We start from the raw sequence: 25,490 nt of genomic DNA on the forward strand, positions 1-25,490 counted from the left end.
TTCAGTTATAAATACCTATAGTCAATGACTTTTAAATCACTAGGCCTAAAAGAGTTGAATTCTAACAAAGGAAAGAATGGCCAATAAATTTCCCTTGCATAACTTTCGTTCATAAGTTGTAAATCTACAACATGACACCCCCTTTTCAAAGAGGCCACAACGTAAATTATTATTAGGCCTAATTGTAAAATGCCATTACCAGAGACCACTGTGAAGCTTAGGTAACCACATGATCAATGGAGATGACAATGATACTTAGCTATATTCTAAAATGGTCCCTACAAAGTTACATGAGAATAAATAAAAAATATTTCTTAAGATTTTAAGCCACCATGCTCAATCTTGATAACAGCTGACTTTAGACACAGTAAACATGGAATTAGAAGACGAAGATGTAGATGTGGAAGTAAGATTTCGCACTTTATTTAGTACAATGGATTTCATGCTCATCGATGCAATAAATTGATAGTGATAAATCGAGCTGCAAAAATTATCGCATTGTTAAATGGTGTAGTATTTCGTAAACAGTAAATATTTAGGTGCAGGTGTACCAGAACAAAGATTCTCCCTGGGCTCACAGATTACTATGTTTGCTATGATCGTACTTCCTCTAACCTATTGGAACCCCTATTCAGCCAGTATAACTTAGTGAACCCAAAACTACGCAACAGAATTCGTATCAAAACAGCTGTGCTATACGTCACGCCAGGAGCACTTTGAAGATTTTGAGGAAAATATGTACTGTATCCTACATATACTTTCACTCCGGCCTGTATGAATCTTTGTCTTCCACGTCAGCAGTCACAGCAGAAGAGGAGGATGTCATGTTTTATATCTCTAAAAGTCAGATACATTTTGCTATCATTAATATTGCCCATTTCTTTAGAAAGGCCTTTTTCTTAATTGTAACTTGAATTTAGCGACTTTTTAGCGACATTTGACATCTTATTTGGCGACTTTGAGGAGACAATTTGTTGGCAACATTTGTTTGGAGGTCATCGATGTTTATTATCTGCGCTAACATCATAAGTATACAAAACAAGGACTAACTAATTCATTCACTAGTAGTGTTGCCAAGCCTCTCATATTTGATCGTAATTTTAACAGACTTCCAGCTTTTGTATTTTCTTCTCTTCAAGCCCTTTTCTATCTTGTTTTTGCATAATATAAAAATCTTTATTTCAAACATTTAATTTTGCCATGATTCATATGATGAAATTTATTGTTCCAAGGGGAATTAAAATGTACAGTCTCCGTAGAAGATAATGTTTACCAGAGATAATGTTTATCAGTGCTAAGCAATTTAGAAATCAAACAGTGGTAATATTACAAATTTGGAAAAAACTGGTGAGTTTTGTTACAGGCGCAAACATACTAGGTAGTGATGTTCATGCAGATAATGGATCTTCTCTCATGAACAATAAGCGGACAGATGTTCGAAACTGGAGCGGGACATACGTATCCAAATTAAAACTGTAAATTGCACTCAATTTTAACTACACATGCAAGAAGTTTTTTTATGGTTTGTTGAAAATTATAACGCGAGGCAAAATCTGTCTCAAAATACTCCTGATAATTCCGTGGTGTTTGTCAGAACATGATAACTCCAAAATGGCCATTCCCTGCTGTCTATACTTACCGGTAGGCTACTTAGAAGCTATAGAAAAGCGTGAACATCTATATCTATACTAATAATAAATCTGTAGCCGAAATGTTTCTGGTAATTTTCGATTTTACAAAAATAATTGGTCCTAACATATATAATTAACCGCCCTGAAACCGAAAATCGCTTTTTTGAAATTTTTGTCTGTCTGTCTGTCTGTCTGTCTGGACGTTTCTTACCTTTTCACGCGATAATGGCTGAACCGATTTATATGAAAATTGGAATATAAATTAAGTTCGTTGTAACTTAGAATTTAGGCTATATAGCATTCAAAATATTTTATTTAAAAGGGGGGTTATGAGGGGGCTTGAATTAAATAAGTCGAAATATCACCCTTATTATTAATTTTCATGAAAAATATTACATAACAAAAGTTTCTTTAAAAATAATTTCCGATAAGTTTTATTCCATGAACAATTTTGATAGGACTGATATTTAATGAGATAAATGAGTTTTAAAATTACAATAACAACGCCATCTAAGGCGGTGTAATGAAATAAAAAAACAAATGACTTCGTCTATAAGGGGCCTTGTACAACAACAATCGAAAGCTATGAAACATAGCCTACAGACAATGTTTCTGTGTTTGTATGAAGTAATATTGGAAGCTAAATTAACCGATTTGTATAATTAATTATTAATTCACCATTGGAAAGTGTAGTTTCTCTGTATGGACATAATGCTATAATGCTATTACAGTAACTTCTGAGTGAATCGAGGACAGGTAAGAATAAAATAGCTTCTTATGGACAGAAAACTTGATAGGCATTCGTTTCCTGTATTTCCTAAAATAATTTTTATGACCAAATGAGTGGTCTCTGGATCAAAATGATCGCATTTTAACTTTTTAATACAATTTAAATTAAGTAACATAATAAACGATTTATCCTTCTATCAAACACGAATGTTCCCTGGATCAAATGTCCTATTTTAATTATGTAATTACTTTATATTTATTTCTAACGGGTGCAGCGGAGCGCACGGGTACGGCTAGTGTGGACATAATTAAACAGTGCCCTAATCTATGTTATTTTCATTCACATTTTTATGTAAAGTAGAATTCTGGTTTTTAAAGGCAAAGTGAAAATAAAAATGCTTGTAGGCATCTCAAAGCAATTTACTCCGCGGACACACCAACCATCAAAGCACGTTACACTTGGTTAGTCGACAGCAAACACGCAAGCCTACAACTGCATACGAGTACAGTTTCATCGCTCAGTACGTATGTAAAATTTTGGATATTCCTTTTGACCCCTTGTCAAATCATCCATTTTTATAATAGGCCTATATAAACGTGTGTTGCAGATCAGAATGAATATTCGACAATATTTGGTCACCGAGATGCAGTTTATTCAATTAAACTGATTACATGTACAACAAATACATCCCTTCATTTCAACATTTCAGAAAACCTGTGTGCGGTGATGATTTAGAATTTTCGCATGATTTTGTAAGTAAATTAATACCTTCATATGGCATTAATTTTCAATATATTTCTCTGTTTGACCTATCGTAGATATACGTTTGTTTTTAAGATAGGAGAGCACAGAACACTTAACAAGAATTTTACTCGCTCCATCGAAATTGCCAGTTCATATTTGCTTTACGACTCTACATTTAGTAATATCAGGTTTTTATATCTCTAGTAATTTATTTATTTTACTATAATCAGCACATTGATTTCTACTCTCTGTAGGCTATGCTTCTCTATTCACTTTCAACAAGTTATTGGCAACAGTACAATATATTTAGGACACCAATGTATTGAGATCTACTTTGTGTGCCAACACTGCATATGGGGACACCCTGAACTAGCACCAACAGATAGCGCACGTGTAGTATGAGGGATGCGCTTTGCGTGTGCATTTGTTTTTCGGTATATAAACATTGAGGATATAGGCCTACATATTGTATCTGTATATTAAATACTCTTAAAAACAACTAAAAATGGCAAATTTTTGTTATGTTCCTATATGTAAAAACCAGGGAAAGCTTTTTGTCTTCAATCTGGTCCCGAAATATTCTGAATATATGCTTTAAACCTTAAAAATATAAGTAATTAAATTGCGCCTCGAAAGTGCTAGCTATTAAATAAAAGTAACTACTTCAAGTAAGGAATTGTTGACTACAGTTTCATTTTGGAAGAGGAAAAAGAAAAATTAATAAAAACATATGCAACCTCGTCAGCGAGCTATGTTCGCTTAGATTATATACAGTAGTTGTAGGAGTCTCCGAAGTTTACGCCTGCAGTGAACTCTCGATAAACTGGGATGTTTATTATCCAGGACGATCCCTAGTGAAATCGATTTCGTGAATAATGTTTGTAATGTACTGTACCCTAATTATTAAAGCCATGTTTTAAGTTCAAATTGTCAAAATCATCCCACACAGTATTCAAAACTGCATGTCCTTAATCTACAAAACACACGACTAATCGTGATACTATTGCGATCATATTATATCATCCTATTAAAAATTGCATTTGATCTTTCTGCAACTACAGCAAAAATACAAGGAATTCAATCTCGATAGTCTCTTCCCTATAAAAAAAAACACATTGGTGGCTCCATATCCTGTTTTTAGCGTACGGTTCTTAAATATACTAATGATTAAAGAGGGCAATATTCACCTTCGACATAGTTCCTATTTTTTTTACTCGTGCACCTCGTTCTCAGAGTTCTCGTTCAGGTTCATGAACATTCAATTTACTCGTATCTATATTCTGCATACTGCAGATTTCCCCACCCATCTCTTAAGGGGAATCGCTCAATATTATACAGGTTTACGTTATTATTTATTGTGAATTAAATTAAATTATGAGGTAAGAAAATATTGAATTATATTAAATTACACTAGGTTATACAAAATAATTGTAAATATAATTTTGACACGCACAGAAAACCAACAAGTGGGAAAACGTAATCAACTGTAGCATATGACAAAACATAGCCCTACAACATGTTGCGCCGCATGGAACGCTCCTGCCACCTGACGGTAAAACTTCGCATAAGATATCCCTATTCAGTATTACTTCATAGCTATGCAAGCTTACGTTGTTTTAATTTTGTTTTTAATATTTGACGTGATCTTCTTTAATGTTGTTTTGGATGATTAGTATTGTCGCTAAGTTACATTTCACTCTATTTATGTCATTTCCAAATGTAAGGCAAAGTTTTGTAATTGATTTTAGATGGATATCTGTTATATCTCGTAACTGAAGATGCCTACAAGGGTGAAAACGTTAGTATTAAAACAAAATAAGATGTAAAACATAAGTGATTTCCTTTATATAAAATCAATGCTCAAGCCATAAGATGGAATAAATAATTAATTATATTGATATATGTTATTATCTCAAAACAGCTTTTTGGAGTTATCTTGTTCTGACCAAACGCAACAGAATTTAAGCTTAACTGCCTTGTTAATAAATTAGTAATTGAACTCAATAATTTGCCATTTCTCTATGTAAAATTTTGTCGATTTCTTAGTCTTCAGTTTTAAAAAACGTTGGCAACCCTGTTCACTAATGATAGAGTAAGTTCTACTGTACTTGGTACATTTTGAGTTTCTAAATATTGTAGCATTAAATTGATTTATGCTCGACCATGCCGAAATGTAGTAATTATACACCTGGTAGTAGCCCTTTAATACACCTCATTAAAGTACACCTACTCATTATAGTTCAATTATTCAGCCAATGAGAAATCACTATTGTAGCATTATAAAAGCGCAAGTATCGATTATTCTCGGATATGCAATCGAAAGACAACTAGCGAAAAGTCATGGAGACTGGAAATCCAATACTGTCGCAGAAGGTTATGTTCTGTTACTACAGACGTGGACAAATTATTAGCAAAATTGAAGATTTTTATTATATATTTTTACAAAATATGATTCTTCAATTTAGACTACAGTTGAAATTTTTGCGTGTTTCCAAATTATTAGCAAAATTGAAGATTTGTATTGTATATTTTTCAAAATTTAACTCCTCAATTTGGACTACATTTGATATTTTTGCATATTTACAAATTATTAGCAAAACTGAAGGTTTTTATTGTATATTTTTACAAAATTCGGTTCTTCAATTTGGAATATAGTTGACATTTTGGATATTTCCAAATTATTAGCAAAACTGCAGATTTTTGTTTTATATTTTTACAAAATTTGACTCTTCAGTGCAGTTGACATTTTTGCTAATTTACAAATTATTATCAAAATTGAAGATTTTTATTATATATTTTTACAAAACTTGACTCTTCAATTTAAACTACAGTTGTCATTTTTGCATATTTCTGTCTACTGTAATGATGGAAATATCCAAAATTGTCAACTGTAGTCTAAATTGAAAAGTCAAATTTTGTAAACAGAATTATCATAAAAATAGTCAATTTTGTTAATAATTTGTCCACGTCTGTATAATAATTAGCGTTAATTGTAAATAATATTCAAATAAATTCAATTTGTCATCTCGTTTTTCAATTCTAAATCAATTTCCAGGTTCTATCAATATTAATGTTCATGTTATTCTCTAGATTATATCAAGGTCAATGACATTCGTCCCTCGGAAAAAATCAATACTTTCGCGTCTGCGCACATCTCACAATTCAGAAGGTCAGTTCCGCTCGTCACTTACATAACCATATCATGAATACTTATGAATAATTTCAAGTTAGAAATATGGTCGAGCATAAAAAGTCGTATGAAACTTGCCTATAATGGTAATTAAGACGCTCGTGCGCTCGTTTCATAATCAAACATACTCGCGTCTTAATTACTACCATTATAGGTTCGTTGCATAATGTACTATTTCAGCTCAAATACTCTTTCTTTCCTTCCTCTTTTTGGCATGTTCGGATTATACAGAATTTCGGATTAGCGAAGTTTTACTGTACATTCGCAACTGTTTTATTAGCAAAACGTATGCCGCATGTTTACCAGGTGGAGAAAGACTCTACCTACGCAGCCTGATGGTAGACTGGTGTGTAATTAATTGTACTTACCTTATGAGTGGACATTCTTATTGTTGAATAATTATTTAGGTCCAAGTAGTGTGCAGTGATGAAGATCTTTTTAAAACACTCGAAAGGTAACAGTGAAATGTAAAATATATTTTATCTTCTTCAGAAGTCTTCTTCGTAATGTATCCTCCTCAGATAATTTTGCTGTCACTTTTTATGTTTTTATCGACGAAGACACTTTTTCCTGTCTTATCGGTAGGAAGTCTCTATCGAATATCCGTAAGCTCGGTGGCTAACGGTAGCTTTTAAGCTGCGAACTTTGTGGTCTCGAGTTATATTTGCGCCAGTGGAAGTGGAGGTTCACCTCGTTCGCTTCCAGCGTCTGTTTACTCTGCGATGTTTAAACCAGTGGCGTTATGCCATGCGGAGAGGTTGATCAAGGAGTCCTGAATTATCTTACGACTGCACAAGTGTTTGGTCAGGAAACTGAAAGAAATCAGAAGAGGATGGAGAAGAGAAAAAGAATCTGAATTAGCGTACAAAACCCTTGTTCGCCCAATTATGGAATAGGGAGCAGTAGGCTGGGATCCGTACAGACAAAACCAAATCGATTCAATAGAAAAGGTCCAACGCAAGGCAGCAAAATATGTCAAAATGGGGAAGGGACATGGTGAGGAGATAGTAAAAGACTGAGGGTGGGAATCTCTCAAATCAAGGCGACGAAAAACCAGACTCACCGCATTGTTTAAGGCACAAATGGGACACAAAGCATGGACCGACATCAATGCTAGATTAGCAACACCATCATACTTAGGAAGAGCTGATCATATTAGGAAGTTTAAATGTAGAAAACAAAGAATGGACGTGGCAAAATTTTCCTTTGTTAACCGCACAGTAGTAGACTGGAACAGCTTACCTGCGGCAATCTTTCAGGGTGGTCCTCTTAAAATCAATACAGTTAAGGAAAGGTTGAGAAGATTAGACTGAAAATGTAATTGTAGGTGCAGTGTAATTATTTAAGTTGTGTCATGTAATTAATTAAGTTGATATGTAATTAATTAAGATGATATGTAATTACTTAAATTGGTAATACTTAGGTGAAATAGAAGTACTTATAAGTTAGATTTACTTTTGCTTATCGTAGGCGTTATTATAGAATAGTTTTTATTTATAGTCCTAGGTTTATTGCATCTACTATTTATAGATTTACGTTATTTTATTTTATTTAATTCACGTTTATTTTATTTTATTTCATGTAATTGTAATTATTGTATATTATATATCACTGCCACCGGGTGTATACCCCATTGTAGTGTTAATGAATATATACACGTACAAAATGAGGAAATGAAAGGAAATTTCAGGGAAAGTATGAAGGAGACGGAAATAAATAAACGGTGGCGTGTAAATGTCACTTACTTTCTCATACCTCTTTACAGCAATTTATGAAATAATAGTACCAGCTACTATTTAGCCACCGGGGTAGCTCAGTCGGCTAAGGCGCTTGTCTTCTGATCCGGAGCTGCGCTCGGGCGTGGGTTCGATTCCTGCTTTGATTGATTACCTGGTTGGGTATTTTCGAGGTTTTTCCCACCATAATGCGAATGTCAGATAATCTGTGACGAATTCTCGGCCTCATCTCACCAAATACCGTCTCGCTATTACCAATTCCATCGACGCCAAACAACCTAATATTTGATACAGTGTCGTTAAATAATCAACTAAAAAATCTACATGTAAGCCGCATGATCGACCCAATGTTGTGTCAAAGATTTTATACACATACAAACCAAAAGGCGCAAGAAATGTAAATAGAATGAGAGCGAATGGAGTCAAGAAGAAGTTTTTACAGAGAGGAAACGGCTCTACAGGAGCAACCCTTGAAGAAGAAGAAGAAGAAGAAGAAGAAGAAGAAGAAGAAGAAGAAGAAGAAGAAGAAGACGACGAAGAAGACTGTTATTATGATGAGAAGGAGGATCAAATTCTGACTGTTACATTTTGAGACTTATAATTCAAAAGATCGGGAAGAAATGTATAATTGCGTTATTTAAGCCCCAATTTCGTTCCTAAAAGTTTTGTTTAAAGGTTTTACTTGAAGACACTGAAGACATAATTTTGTAGACATTATTTACTATTTCATAGGAAATTTAAGTATATTGTGTTGTGAATACGTCAAAAATCTGGTGTTGTGGAAGAGAAGACCTGATGGCCTTAACTACACCAGAATAAATAAATAAATAAATAAATAAATAAATACATAAATAAATAAATAACTAAATAAAATCTAACATTTTTAGTGTAACACGAAGTTCAAGAATTCTCTCCTAGATGCTGCACTTTTTCTGAAGCTAACACGCGCTTCCATCTGTGGAAAGTTGTCTAATTTAATTGGAAGTGAATAAACGACGAGCGTTATACAACAAGCAACTACTGTTATGAACATACAAGCGATTACTGTTAAGGAAGTTATGACGTCACTGGACAATAGAAAATCTTACCTAAAGATAAGAATAACAATAAAATACAAAACAATAAAACAAAGACGTAGGTATTCAAGCAAATATCGTATTCTGTGAATCTTTGTTTCCATAAGTAATACAGTTATTTTTTTTAATCAGTTCGGGTGGATGTTTTCAGCCACAAATTTTTATCTGAAGACTGAAATTATGTAAAAATGATAATTATTTCCTCCGACAAGAAAATTTTGAGGACAAGCCAACAACATTATGTAAGAAACAAACTTAGGGCCGATTTTAACTAATGAAGAATTACAGGAAAATTTTTAAGCAAGATGCCTGATGAAACAATAAATAATTAAGAAATTTGTTTCCTAGAAAGTAAACGTTTATGAAATGTTTTAAACTGCATTGTTCTCTATATTGTGTGTACATAAGTCAGTGAAGAAAATGCTTTGGTTATGACAACCCAAACACTCTTTGACTGAGTTTTTAAAACTTGCATCAATCAGAATATAAACGATTTTCTGATGGATGTGGTTTATTCCAAGCACTGTTTAATGTAAATATTTAAATCTTTAGAGTACCATGACGTCAATACTTAATGCAACGACATAATGTCATTGTTTAATATAACACATCTAAACCTGTTTCAATCCGGTGAGTTTAAGTCAACAAATCACCTACACCACGAAAAGCTTAAAAGACTTTGGATATAAATCCCATATTAATTCATACTCTACTCTTCCTTTAAATTAATTTGTAAAAGGAAAATATAGTTTTAACGTCTGCTAATTTATCGCAAGAATTAATAAACATGTAATCTTTTTACTAAATTTACTCAGACTTTGGATTAATTTCGTTGAATTTGTAAAACAACAGTACTTCGAAGGTTAACACGTTTTACTGTAAAGTTCCTGACCACAGTAATAATCAGTACTATTGTCTAATATAAATAACTATCACTAATGTTATAGTGCAAAAGTTACATAATAATCATGTCTGTTTGGCTGAAGCTCGTCCATTTTATTTAAAGACAGCAAAGACGTAAATAATTCCTTATCAGTATCGTTACAATGGGCGTGAAATATTCAGGCTCTGTATTTGGAACAGCCAGTTATTCATTTGACCACTTAAGTGTTTTTAATTCTTTTGTGATATCTCTGTACTTAACTTTCCTATTTTTGTGTCCCACTATATACTTCTTCAAAATTAATTTCCTACATTTAGAATTTGGTTTTATCTTACATACAACATGTATACTGTCAAGTGTATTTATTGATTTAGTAGTTAAAATTAAAATATATAAATATACTAGCTAAAAGCACCCGGTATTGCTCGGGTTTTCCTTTTTGCTTCAGACTTAAGGAGATCTCGGCAACTCAAGTATAGAAAAACAAAACGAATTACTGTCTTTACTAAGCTTTCCTAGTCCCTAAAGATGAATCTTTACATAGCGTCACTTAATGAATTCTTAGCCAAAACACCTGCCAAGATTAACAGAATTTAGAACAGCTGAAGATCAGGCACCGAAGAGAAAAGATGTCATCATGTACCTTACTGTTTTTGTTTTTAATTCGTTTTGTCTTGTAGTTCAGCTAAACAAAAACATCTCCTCAGTCCCTTTACATCCGTGTAGCATAGACTCAATGTTCTACTTTGATCTAAAGCTGTGCTGACACAAATTTAGTGTAATTTCCTGTCTACATGTCTTTCGCTTGACGTTTAAAGACAGTTAACGATAAATAGGGAATTCCCTTGTTCCCAATCTGAACTCCTTGGGGTCTCATGGTGAGTTACAATTTACCTCTTTATTGCTCGTATCAAAGAATCAATATGGAAATAGAAAATATATATAATAGGATTGGAGAATTTTGTACCCCTTGCCCGCTTTATGCCTGCTTATGTCATACCCGGTTTCTTAAATATGACTTGAAAATGACGTCTTACAAATACTCGTACATAATACTCTATATTAATTATGTCACTTTTATTTTATGTTACAGAACAGACCCTAAAGTATAATCTCGGAATTATTGGACTTGAAGAATAATATAGTGAGAGAAACTTATTTTAAAAATTAACAGATTGTTATTTCCAGTAGGCTTAACATACATACTACTGAACATTTACGACATGATAATACAGATATAGACAAGGTGTTAAAAAAAGTGTGTAATATTTTGATGAGTGGCCGTACAAGTTTCCGTGAAAAATATATAAAATAGTGTATTAATTTTTTTTAAATTCATCTGCACCATAAAGACGATTTGTAAGAGATTAACAGTAATGAATTACATGATTGAGTAGCTTAATATCAAAGGCGGACATCTGACCTTCAGATGAAATTTAGATAATGTGGATTCTTATACATTTGTTCATGCTTTTTTCAGTTATGGTGAAACTATATACGAACTCTGACACTACATTTATAAAAATAAATTGTGTTAAAATACTACAAAGAACACTGTGAAACAAAAAAGTGCCTCTAGATCAAAACTATGGAGACGACAGATGTCCGTCCTTGATATTAAACTACTCGATTTTATTCAATCAATCTTCTTTTATACACACAATAATTAAATAAAGAAACTTTAACTTATAACTTTCTACTCACTTCGTAGTGAGAACTGTAAAAATTATAGTTCACGAAAGACAGAGAACATAATCACTTCTGAATATTGCCCTCAAATATATAATTATCAAATAATCATTCTCTAGTTCACATTCATAATATCTGATTAATTACACCTTTGTTTCAAGAGAAGTGGAACAAGTTGAAGAGAATGCCTGCTGTGTTTGATTTTCATCAACAATTTCATCCTTTCGACAGAGTAGGTACCTCTTAAATCCGCGTCGGAACTTTTTACTCGCAACACAAAGCGCGATGGGGTTGAAGCAGGAGTTTCCGAACAACAGCGCGTACGTGAGAAAGAAGACAAAGTAGCTGATCCTTGCATCTGCTTCTCCGCCGACCCAGGCATCAAAAAACAGATACAGATACAGCGGGACGTAGCTGACGGCGGACACAGCCGTGATGGCTATCAGAACCCTGGAGCTGACGATGCGAGCTTTGACGCATTTTTCTGTTCCCATAGACTCCCCTGGCATAGTTTTGACACTGTACTGCAGTATCTTAGACGACAGAATTGAGAAGATTCCAATTATGGAAAGAGGGATGATGCAAAATATTAACAAGTCGAACACGGTGATTCCTTTGGAATAATGAACGTGCAACTCTTTGGAAAAACCGAAACAGTTGCCTTGATAAATTCCAGAATAAATTGTATGCGGTATAGCCACTATTAAACCGATTAACCATGCTGTTGAGGCAGTTAGGAAAATCTTGAGGTTCCTCTTCATCTGTTGGCCAAGAGCGGAGTTGTTTTGTATCACGGTGAATCGTGTAAGTATTACATATTTCTGAACACTTAACACCACTACAGAGTAAACACTGACACCAATTCCCAATTGTCGAAGAAATCGATAGATTTTACACATTGCTTCTCCCAGTTCCCAGCTGTTTGATGTGAAGTAGGTGTAAAATGCGGGAATGTTGACGAGTAGGTTCAGCATGTCTCCAACCGCTAGGTTGAGCAGCAACATGTTGGCGGTTGTTCGCATTTGTCTGTGTCTGATGATGATGACGGCCAGCACGACGTTCCCCACAAAGCCGACGATGAAGATAATTGCGTTCACAGCGGGCTGTATGTAGTGTTGAAGTGGAATTCGGAATTTTTCTTCAACCAAATATTCCTGATATTTCAATGTTTCATTTTTCTGTTGCTCTGAGATATTTTTCCAGTATTCAACATTCAGAAGTTTTCTCGTAACGTTATTAAGAAACGTATTATCCAGTTGAGTCTTCTTCCTGAACTCCACCAAGTTCCTCACTCGTTGTACGAATTCTTCTGTATTTTTTTCATTGATTACCATTTGTTCGTACGCTTCTTCGAGGGTAGCGACATCATACGAAACCTTGTACTCTCCCATGAGTTGTCTAGCACGCCGAGAATAATGGATAATGACATAATATTGATTGGTTACATTGTACAGCTGTCCAAACATTATCAATACGTTTTTATACATATTTGAATACTTCTCACAGCGACGTATATTATACGTTATATTTTCTGTTGTTACATTGTTTGCAATTACGAATGTATTGAATGATTTGAACCTTCTAACAAGCAAATCAACATCCTGTAGGTAACTTGTCATACTTTTAATGAAGATTAGTCCAACAGTTTTGTTGTGACTGTTAACAAAATCCTTAGCAACGTTTGTGAAATCTTTGGATAGTTTGCATTGTTCAGCCTTCTGTTTAATATCAGCGATTTCTTGCTTAACACAAGATTCTGAAGGAACGAAGTTTTTATAAGAAGTTTCATTAGTGTTTGCACTCATTCCGCTCGATTCATTTCTTGGTCTGAAGCATTGTAGTGTTGGCTGCACTGTGATGTCATACATATCTGTTGTTGGTCGGCGTCCCTCCGATAGTGAAACATTTGTGTCGTTTGTTGATGCGTTGTGTTGTTTTGACCATGTTCCTTGAAACTGTGAAACTGTCAGGAATATGATGAAAGGAATCTGAAAATAATTTAACTGACATTATTGTTCAAAAATAATCCAAAACTAATCAATTTACACATTCTCAAGTTTGAAAATGAAGTAAAACTGTTTGTATGAGTATGTTTTATTTGATTATTTTTCTTTGTTACTGATTATATATGTATAGCCTATGTTACTAATATTTATTTTATTTATTTGATACATCTGACCCTCTAGCGATTTGTCCTTAGACAAAAAATACTAAAACAATAATTTCATACAATGTCTTTTTTTATTAGGTTAGAAAGAAAAATAGAAAATAGATCAAACTTTTAATAAAACAGTGTACAAACGATGTATCGCTACAAAATTTATTTATTTATTTATTTATTCATTCATTCATTCATTCATTCATTCATTCCTTCCTTCCTTCATTCATTCATTCATTCATTTATTTATTGCTAGTAAGTTTGAAATGAATACAAATTAATAAATACAAAGAAAGATAAACTAGCCCACTCCTGAATGAGTAAGGTTCGTGCTCAGGAGGGGATTCCAATACAGACAAAAATAAAATTAAAATTGACAGTGAATACAGATTAAAAGTGTTTAATATGTTTAAACCCAAACTATAAATCCAATACAATTTTTTTATACTTTTTTATTAATTTGGAGAGGATTCGTGGTTGAAATATTATTGGAATAAAATTTGTTTAAAAATCTGGGACCTTGACTCATGCTATGATAAAAAGCTGCATTGGTTTACATTTTGGTTCAGACAAACGCAGAGAATTCATGTTTTTAGTTCTATATTTATGTATATACCTTTCAAAGATATTAAAATTTCTATTGAAATATTTTAATAAAATAAAATAATACATTTATTTAATGTTGAAAACTTTGAAATGTTTAAACAACAATTCAGTTGGGTAATCTTTCTGGTATGGCATAGTTGCGCCCCGCGGTCAATTGGGAGGCCTAGGCATGGCATAATTGCGTCCCGAAGAAATCAGGTAGCAGATGGGACATGGCATAGTTGCGCCCCGAAGAAATCAGGTAGCAGAATGGACATGGCATAATTGCGCCCCGAAGAAATCAGGTAGCAGATGGGACATGGCATAGTTGCGCCCCGAAGAAATCAGGTAGCAGAATGGACATGGCATAATTGCGTCCCGAAGAAATCAGGTAGCAGATGGGACATGGCATAGTTGCGCCCCGAAGAAATCAGGTAGCAGAATGGACATGGCATAATTGCGTCCCGAAGAAATCAGGTAGCAGATGGGACATGGCATAGTTGCGCCCCGAAGAAATCAGGTAGCAGAATGGACATGGCATAATTGCGTCCCGAAGAAATCAGGTAGCAGATGGGACATGGCATAGTTGCGCCCCGAAGAAATCAGGTAGCAGAATGGACATGGCATAATTGCGCCCCGAAGAAATCAGGTAGCAGATGGGACATGGCATAGTTGCGCCCCGAAGAAATCAGGTAGCAGAATGGACATGGCATAATTGCGTCCCGAAGAAATCAGGTAGCAGATGGGACATGGCATAGTTGCGCCCCGAAGAAATCAGGTAGCAGAATGGACATGGCATAATTGCGCCCCGAAGAAATCAGGTAGCAGAATGGACATGGCATAGTTGCGTCCCGAAGAAATCAGGTAGCAGATGGGACATGGCATAGTTGCGCCCCGAAGAAATCAGGTAGCAGAATGGACATGGCATAGTTGCGCCCCGAAGAAATCAGGTAGCAGAATGGACATGGCATAATTGCGCCCCGAAGAAATCAGGTAGCAGATGGGACATGGCATAATTGCGTCCCGAAGAAATCAGGTAGCAGAATGGACATGGCATAATTGCGCCCCGAAGAAATCAGGTAGCAGATGGGACATGGCATAGTTGCGCCCCGAAGAAATCAGGTAGCAGAATGGACATGGCATAATTGCGCCCCGAAGAAATCAGGTAGCAGATGGGACATGGCATAGTTGCGCCCCGAAGAAATCAGGTAGCAGAATGGACATGGCATAATTGCGTCCCGAAGAAATCAGGTAGCAGATGGGACATGGCATAGTTGCGCCCCGAAGAAATCAGGTAGCAGAATGGACATGGCATAATTGCGCCCCGAAGAAATCAGGTAGCAGAATGGACATGGCATAGTTGCGGCCGAAGAAATCAGGTAGTAGGATGGACATGGCATAGTTGCGCCCCGAAGAAATCAGGTAGCAGGATGGACATGGCATAGTTGCGCCCCGAAGAAATCAGGTAGCAGAATGGACATGGCATAATTGCGTCCCGAAGAAATCAGGTAGCAGAATGGACATGGCATAATTGCGTCCCGAAGAAATCAGGTAGCAGAATGGACATGGCTTAATTGCGCCCCGAAGAAATCAGGTAGCAGAATGGACATGGCTTAATTGCGCCCCGAAGAAATCAGGTAGCAGAATGGACATGGCATAATTGCGTCCCGAAGAAATCAGGAAGCAGATGGGACATGGCATAGTTGCGCCCCGAAGAAATCAGGTAGCAGAATGGACATGGCATAATTGCGCCCCGAAGAAATCAGGTAGCAGAATGGACATGGCATAGTTGCGCCCCGAAGAAATCAGGTAGCAGAATGGACATGGCATAGTTGCGCCCCGAAGAAATCAGGTAGTAGGATGGACATGGCATAGTTGCGCCCCGAAGAAATCAGGTAGCAGAATGGACATGGCATAGTTGCGCCCCGAAGAAATCAGGTAGCAGAATGGACATGGCATAGTTGCGCCCCGAAGAAATCAGGTAGCAGAATGGACATGGCATAGTTGCGCCCCGAAGAAATCAGGTAGTAGGATGGACATGGCATAGTTGCGCCCGAAGAAATCAGGTAGTAGGATGGACATGGCATAGTTGCGCCCCGAAGAAATCAGGTAGCAGGATGGACATGGCATAGTTGCGTCCCGAAGAAATCAGGAAGCAGATGGGACATGGCATAGTTGCGCCCCGAAGAAATCAGGTAGCAGAATGGACATGGCATAATTGCGCCCCGAAGAAATCAGGTAGCAGATGGGACATGGCATAGTTGCGCCCCGAAGAAATCAGGTAGCAGAATGGACATGGCATAATTGCGCCCCGAAGAAATCAGGTAGCAGAATGGACATGGCATAGTTGCGCCCCGAAGAAATCAGGTAGCAGAATGGACATGGCATAGTTGCGCCCCGAAGAAATCAGGTAGTAGGATGGACATGGCATAGTTGCGCCCCGAAGAAATCAGGTAGCAGAATGGACATGGCATAGTTGCGCCCCGAAGAAATCAGGTAGCAGAATGGACATGGCATAGTTGCGCCCCGAAGAAATCAGGTAGCAGAATGGACATGGCATAGTTGCGCCCCGAAGAAATCAGGTAGCAGAATGGACATGGCATAGTTGCGCCCCGAAGAAATCAGGTAGCAGAATGGACATGGCATAGTTGCGCCCCGAAGAAATCAGGTAGTAGGATGGACATGGCATAGTTGCGCCCGAAGAAATCAGGTAGTAGGATGGACATGGCATAGTTGCGCCCCGAAGAAATCAGGTAGCAGGATGGACATGGCATAGTTGCGCCCCGAAGAAATCAGGTAGCAGAATGTACATGGCATAGTTGCGCCCCGAAGAAATCAGGTAGTAGGGTGGACATGGCATAGTTGCGCCCCGATGAACATAGTACACACGAAAGTGATTGTCATAAAATAAATAAATTACTTAAAAATATTACAGTTATAGCTGCATTGAAATCAGGTAGGCCTAGCGTATGATCGATTTTGCTATTTAAAATAACACTTTCTTATTGATCACACACAATAAATGAACTGCATTTTTTGTTTGTACATCGATATCTTAACCCTACGGTACAGGGTTTCGAAAATTGAAACTTAGAACCATTATCAATTATTAACTCTTCAACCTTTTCACTAAACTTAACATTCACTTTAAATTAACCTCACTATACGCCGCAGACGGTGTGAAAATCACTAATAAAATGTCAAGACTGCTAAGGCCCTATATTCCAACGGCTCACTCATTTGAATATGTCAGTTAATAAAGTACTGCCAACTTCATGGTGTTCATTTTAGCGGTAGGCTATTGATAATCACTGCATAAACAGTAGAAAAACAGTAATTAATAAAGTACTGCCAACTTCATGGTGTTCATTTTAACGGTAGGCTATTGATAATCACTGCATAAAGAGTAGAAAAACAGTTAATAAAGTACTGCCAACTTCATGGTGTTCATTTTAACGGTATCGATAATGAATATTAAATCGAATAAGAAATCAATAAGGTTGGTTGATTACGAGGCTCGAGTTCCCGTAATGTCTTTTTCTCTACCTATTTCATCGGGGCGCAACTAGGCCATGCCTTTTTCTCTACCTGAAGGGAACGGGGCGCAACTATGTCCACAAAACAGGGACCCGTTTTTATATGCTGCATCTTATCTGACCGTGTGGCGCAACTATGCCCTGCCCAATCTTTCTGCTACATTACACTTGTCACTATTTCTGTCTCTAGAGATTTCTCAAATTTATATTTTCTCGTCATTCTATTGTGATACCTCTAGTACCGAACAGGAGACTTCTAACTGAAATTTTATTAATATAATATCACAGTCTAGTGCATACAGTGACGAAGCTGAATACGTAGGGAATATGCATCCAATGACAGTTGAACTTTAGTTGCCAGCCATTAGGATCGCTACTATCGCAGTCTATTGTTGCTAGTACTCCCAGTTGCTAACCGCTTGGAGCATTGTATCGCGAGAAATGCAAAAAATCACCTCAAGCTTCGTGACTGTATGATATTAGATTGTAATAATATTTTAATATTAACATTGTATTTATCCCGAAAATAAGGAATGGTTGACTCAAATATGTTTTGTTTCGCAGCTTTAACTTTCTTTAGTTGTGTGTTAGAAGATTGGAAGAATATGTTCGAATGTATATTTGGGCTTCACTTTTTCCCTGCCAATGCAGAATACAATATGAATACGACATGTGCGGCACAAGAACTTCTTACTAGAATTTGTTTTCCCCGCTTTTGATTACAATATGATTATATAAATTGTGTTAATTCCCGAAAAATAGTTTTATATCTATTTTATTATTATTATTATTATTATTATTATTATTATTATTATTGTTATTATTAGAGAATTTAATATTGAAGGCCACCGGCGTGGCTCAGTCGGTTAAGGCGCTTGCCTGCCGGTCTGGAGTTGCGTTCGGGCGCGGGTTCGATCCCCGCTTGGGCTGATTACCTGGTTGGGTTTTTTCCGAGGTTTTCCCCAACCGTAATGTGAATGCAAAATTAATCTATGGCGAATCCTCGGGTTCATCTCGCCAAATACCATATCGCTATCACCAATCTCATCGACGCTAAATAACCTAGTAGTTGATACAGCGTCGTTAAATAACCAACTAAAATAAAATTTAATATTGAAACCCACCTCGCATTTATTGATATGAAGAAAGCCTTCGACAGAGTAGATAGAAACAAATTATTGAATATTTTAGGACATGATGGTATTCCAAATCAATTAATAACAGCTATTTACAATATTTATAATAATAATTATATACAGGTTAGGATTGAAAACAAATATTCAGAATGGAAACGAATAAATCAAGGAGTGAGGCAGGGTTGTAATTTATCTCCTCTATTATTTATAATATACATGAATCACATTATTAAGGAATGGAGATTGAAACCACATGGAAGTATACCGATAAGTCGTTTGTCCCAAATAGATACTTTATTATTTGCTGATGATATTGTGTTTATGGCAACTTCAGAAGATAATTTACAACGTTCGGTTTACAACTTTAATCAAATGGCAGAAAGTTTCAATATGGAAATTTCAACTGACAAATCTAAAGTGATGGCTTTTTTTTTTTTTTAGGAAATGAACCAGTCCGTAGCAAAATATGCATCAATAATAAGATCATCGAAAAAGTAAAAAATTTTAGTTATCTTGGTTACCAAATTTCATATGAAGAAGAAAAGGATTTGAATGAGAAAATTATTAAATTCAACAGAGCAATGGGGATACTTAATCAGATATTCAAACCAACCTTAGTACAAAAACACACGCGCACCAGAATTTATAAACATTGGCCAGACCTATACTTGTTTTGGTAGTGAAGCTTGGACGATTCGTAATATTGATTCACAAAGATTAACGGCGGCAGAAATGAGATTTATGCGTCGTACAGCGGGACACACGAGAATGGATCACATTAGAAATTTTGACATTATGAAAGAACTGCAGATTGAACCGATTACGGAATACCTACAGAAATACAGACAAAACTGGAGATCACATGTCATCAGAATGCCTCGTTCTAGAATTCCACGCCAAATTTTAAATTTCCATCCTGTGGGCAAGAGATCCTAGGGCAGACCGTTCAAGCGTTGGCAAGAGACCGTAACGGACCACTAGGCCCAATACATGCAAGGATGAGGATGATGATGATTATTATTTAAATGATATTACATTTTTTGTATTGCTGTAGTCGTCACACCACCACCGCAGAATCATTACGATCATTGCACTTTTAGCATTACGACTGTGTTTATATTTTCAGCACTGATGTAAGTGCTGCATCTTAGAGATTACGATAATAATTTTTTATTATTGCTTTGTAATTATATCTTCTGTATTGCAATCAATAAAGCTCGGATTTCAAAGCAAAATGCATATCCTTTTCCACACTTTTAAAGGTAAGCAGAAAGGTTATACTTTGTAAGGCACACCTACATAAGCAGTCTTAACTATGTTAGTGCTTATGAATGCTTATTTCGCAGGAAAACCTTTTTGCTTACTTATTTTATTATTCTTAATTAAAACAGCATATTTTACCCAAAACTGTAATTTTAAAACTACATATTTTACCCAAAACTGTAATTTTAAAACTGCATATTTTACCCAAAACTGTAATTTTAAAACTGCATATTTTACCCAAAACTGTAATTTTAAAACTGCATATTTTACCCAAAACTGTAATTTTAAAACTTCATACTTTACCCAAAACTGTAATTTTAAAACTGCATATTTTACCCAAAACTGTAATTTTAAAACAGCATATTTTACCCAAAACTGTAATTTTAAAACTGCATATTTTACCCAAAACTGTAATTTTAAAACTGCATATTTTACCCAAAACTGTAATTTTAAAACTGCATATTTTACCCAAAACTGTAATTTTAAAACTGCATATTTTACCCAAAACTGTAATTTTAAAACTGCATATTTTACCCAAAACTGTAATTTTAAAACTGCATATTTTACCCAAAACTGTAATTATAAAACTGCATATTTTACCCAAAACTGTAATTTTAAAACTGCTTATTTTACCCAAAACTGTAATTTTAAAACTGCATATTTTACCCAAAACTGTAATTTTAAAACTGCATATTTTACCCAAAACTGTGATTTTAAAACTGCATATTTTACCCAAAACTGTAATTTTAAAACTGCATATTTTACCCAAAACTGTAATTTTAAAACTGCATATTTTGCCCAAAACTGTTATTTTAAAACTGCTTATTTTACCCAAAACTGTAATTTTAAAACTGCATATTTTGCCCAAAACTGTTATTTTAAAACTGCTTATTTTGCCCAAAACTGTAATTTTAAAACTGCATATTTTGCCCAAAACTGTTATTTTAAAACTGCTTATTTTGCCCAAAACTGTAATTTTAAAAGTGCTTATTTCACTCCTAGCCGTCATTTATCACTCATTCCCCCCAAAGTTAACTTCAGTCGAATGCGTAAGAAAGCAATGCTAGGGTATGACCCAGGATGTTGTGAAATATTGCGTAGTTCTAATTAGGAGAGAGATTCTGGAATGAATGCAATTCACTAGCTTTTTAAAGACCACCGCTTTTAGAAGTATTATAAAACAATACTGCCTTGAAGGATTTGCAAAATTTTTAAATGGCATATTTACAACATTGCAATGGGACCTTGTAATTATGAAGACATTTGTGATACTACCCCTTACTATTATAGTTATTATTAAGACAATTTTGACAATTAGAATTTAACTAACGCCCTAGGATACTTCTCGTAAAATAAGGCTCCTTGTAAATTGAGAATTATTATTATTATTACTATCATTATTATTATTATTATTATTGTTATTATTATTATTATTATTGAACGGGTTATATCAGCTGCTTGTCTATGCGGATGACGTGAATATGTTAGGAGTAAATCCACAAACGATTAGGGAAAACGCGGGAATTTTACTGGAAGGAATTAAAGAGATAGGTTTGGAAGTAAATCCCGAAAAGACAAAGTATATGATTATGTCTCGTGACGGGAATATTGTACGAAATGGAAATATAAAAATTGGAAATTTATCTTTTGAAGAGGTGGAGAAGTTCAAATATCTTGGAGCAACAGTAACAAATATAAATGATACTCGGGAGGAAATTAAACACAGAATAAATATGGGAAATGCCTGTTATTATTCGGTTCAGAAGCTTCTATCATCCAGTCTGCTGTCAAAAAATCTGAAAGTTAGAATTTATAAAACAGTTATATTACCGGTTGTTCTTTATGGTGTGAAACTTGGACTCTCACTTTGAGAGAGGAACAGAGGTTGAGAATGTTTGAGAATAAGGTGCTTAGGAAAATATTTGGGGCTAAGAGGGATGAAGTTACAGGAGAATGGAGAAAGTTACACAACACAGAACTGCACGCATTGTATTCTTCACCTGACATAATTAGGAACATAAAATCCAGACGTTTGAGATGGGCAGGGCATGTAGCACGTATGAGCGAATCCAGAAATGCATATAGAGTGTTAGTTGGGAGGCCAGAGGGGAAAAGACCATTAGGGAGGCCGAGACGTAGATGGGAAGATAATATTAAAGTGGATTTGAGGGAGGTGGGATATGATGATAGAGAATGGATTAATGTTGCTCAGGATAGGGACCAATGGCGGACTTATGTGAGGGCGGCAATGAACCTCCGGGTTCCTTAAAAGCCAGTAAGTAAGTAAGTATTACAAACTTGGTTTTCACATCGCAGTGACATAGAAACACTTTTACCTGAACTAGAACCGTACGGATTTTCTGTTGATGTGTGATACAGATCTGCTTCGTGCCTCGTGTTTCATATCTGCTTGCGGACTGTGGCCTAGCTTAAAAGTGGCAGCGTACTTACCTTGTGAGTGAACATCCTTATTCATGAAAAAATTTTCCGCTTGCTATGTGAAATGATGCACGTCTCCTCAAATATAAAAGTATATAATAGTGAGTTATAAAAGCCCTGTCGTCAGCTTCAGAAGTCCTCTTTGCAATGTATTAGTCCATCAACAATTTTTGCGGTCATACATCCTTCTGACGATGAAATCATGTGCTGACGTTTGCCATCTTATCAATAGGAAGTTTCCTGTGGAGATGGCGATGGGAGCGTTCTTGACTGCAAATTGCTTGATTCCGATTTATATTTTCTTCGTTAAAAATTGTAATTATCACTTCTCCCTTGCAATTATGCTCTTCTTTTTATGCTGGGTTGTCTGGCGCAGTAGAATTGACCAAGCAGTTTGCATTTCCTTTGCGGGTATTAAGACGGTCGAAACAGGCTAACTGCGTCTTACTCCCAGGCGAGCTGAAGTAGGGAAGGCGATAATGAAAAGGAAGCCATGCTGATTAGTTCTTCCTAATTGTGTGGCTGTGATGATATGAGAACAATGGCGAGAAAAAATTAATATATTTACGCAGCATGAAGTAGCCGTCGAAATCACCATATGGACTATTCCATATAAAATCGATCAGTAAAAAACCTCGCATTTTTTATACTCTGATTGTTTCCCTATTTATACAAGGTGCTGAGGACAGTGCATTTTCAAAAATATATTATCGACAGTCAAACGGTTTTCGTATTATTAAGCGACAAATTTAGCGTATTTTATAAAAACAAGCCTCTTTCAGCGCTCAGAACTCTGGAACCATTTACTGCAGAACATTGAACGGAAGATCGTTTTGAAGCTGACATTTGGTAGGTTATGATAAGAAGTAATCCTTATTTTTATTGTACACAGAGAGACAGATAATCTGATTTTACTTACTTTTAGGCTTTTTGCTAATTTGTAAAAATGTAAAAAAATATTGAAAAAAAAAAACCTTGCATTATTAAGAGGGATTCGGCATTGTTTGTGGTACGGCAATAAGTTTCGAGGGTCTTAAATAAATTATTTTCACACGCCTAGACTTCAAAGGCGCAACACAGCAAGCACTGGCCGAGAGCTGAAGATAAGCGAGCGTTGGGCGTCACTTTACTCCTGTGTTTATGAAAACCTGTGATAAAGCTAGCACAGCCATGCGCTGCTAGACGACACATCACGTGTTTATGTCTCCTGCCTTGCTTACCTCGGCTAGCTCCCGTCTCACAGTCAGCTGGTCAGTTCACGCGCGTACTATTTATTTTCTTTATTTGATATTTTCAATACTTTCTTATCAACGTGCTATCAGTAAAATATGTGTTTATTTGTACTTTCAATGCGGAATCTAACTACATATTTTTAAAATATTTTTTTCGTTGGCAAAGGCGTTTTAATGAGGAAAAATCTAAATTTCTCCATTTCCATAAAAAGTAAGAAAATCTATTTACATGTCAATATAAACTTTAATTTCTCAGCATCAAAATAAACCACGATTTTGGTTATTGGGTGAAAGGGTTTCGGAGCTACAACAGTTTAAAGTTGCTAATTTTATGAAAATACGATAAATTTAAATATTTTTAATTTAAACACTATGAAGTTCTGATGCCTCAAACTTTGCACAAAGCATTGTATCACAGTTCTCTACGTACAGAAAAAGTTTTATTGTATTTAGAAATTGTAAGGTCAATTTTCTCTATAATATTTCGGTCGATTTGAGATGGAATAGCTGATATGAAGACGGTGAGGATTACAAGGTGACTACAAAAGAAATAGACAACTTCAAGTTATAGTCCACCGCTGTGGAGTAACTGTTGCATGTGTGACCGTGAAACTAACGGGCCCTGGCTCAAATCTTGGTTGGAATAAGTTACCTGGTTGTGGTTTTTTCCCTCAACCCATTAAGAACAAATGCTGGCAAAGTTTCGGCGCTGGCATTGTCCCCCACATGCAGGGCACTGTTGCCGTCGATCGTTCTCTGTATTTACCTTTTCTGTAATGTGGAATGTCGGTTCACTCAAAATAAGCCACTCGCTGAAACCAACTTCCTCACGACGTGACAGAGCTTCAGTTTGCAAGGAGTCGCTCTCAGCCACTTCGGATGTGGACTCCGTAGATCTGGGCTTGCCTTCTTGTCTATTTCTTTGGAAAGCAGCACGAACACGATCGACTTTTAAATCTGACGCACGCGGACTTCGAGGACTTGACTCAGACACAAACATCCCGTTCTTTGAAATGTATTGTGTAAATCGTAGATATTTTCCATTGCATATAAGAAACACGTCATATTTTACTTTCAGAAGGATGGTGAGAAGGACACTGATGGCAAATCCAATCTACAGTGTCAATGATTTTAGCAATATTACGTTTTAGATACTATTTCTTTTAACCTCATGTAATTGACAAATCTGTACATTTTAACCTGATTTTATACCATTTCTTTTAAAACTTTTAACCTGTTTTTGTGATTACCTGGTGATTGTATATTTATTTTTTTATTTTATTCTTGCATTTATTCATATTCATTCTATTAGTGGCTCCTCTAGACGTATCGACATCATATGTTTCAGTTTTTCGTAAGTGTATGCTTCCTTTTCCTTGTTTATGCTTTATCAATTAATTTGTTAGTCGTGAACATTGTAATTGGGCTTTGCCTGTTATGTTCATCAACAAATGAATAAATA

At 35.6% G+C, this 25,490-nt stretch overlaps 1 protein-coding gene across 2 annotated transcripts; it reads right to left on the reverse strand.

Moving 5' to 3' along the window:
• Positions 1 to 11,048: 11,048 nt before the first annotated feature.
• Positions 11,049 to 24,923, reverse strand: LOC138702631 (gastrin-releasing peptide receptor-like). Of its 2 annotated transcripts, none has more exons than XM_069829951.1 (2): positions 24,795 to 24,923; positions 11,049 to 13,667 (listed from the first exon to the last, which is right to left on the reverse strand). In XM_069829951.1, the coding sequence occupies exon 2, from the start codon at positions 13,545 to 13,547 to the stop codon at positions 11,823 to 11,825; it is 1,725 nt and encodes a 574-aa protein (XP_069686052.1). In that variant the 5' UTR covers positions 13,548 to 13,667; positions 24,795 to 24,923; the 3' UTR covers positions 11,049 to 11,822. The 2 variants fall into 2 exon arrangements, with proteins under 2 accessions (XP_069686052.1, XP_069686051.1); XM_069829950.1 differs by lacking the exon at positions 24,795 to 24,923 and adding an exon at positions 22,809 to 23,253.
• Between the last annotated feature and the right edge of the window lie 567 nt (positions 24,924 to 25,490).

Source organism: Periplaneta americana, chromosome 7, assembly GCF_040183065.1.
Source record: "Periplaneta americana isolate PAMFEO1 chromosome 7, P.americana_PAMFEO1_priV1, whole genome shotgun sequence".
NCBI lineage: Eukaryota > Metazoa > Arthropoda > Insecta > Blattodea > Blattidae > Periplaneta > Periplaneta americana.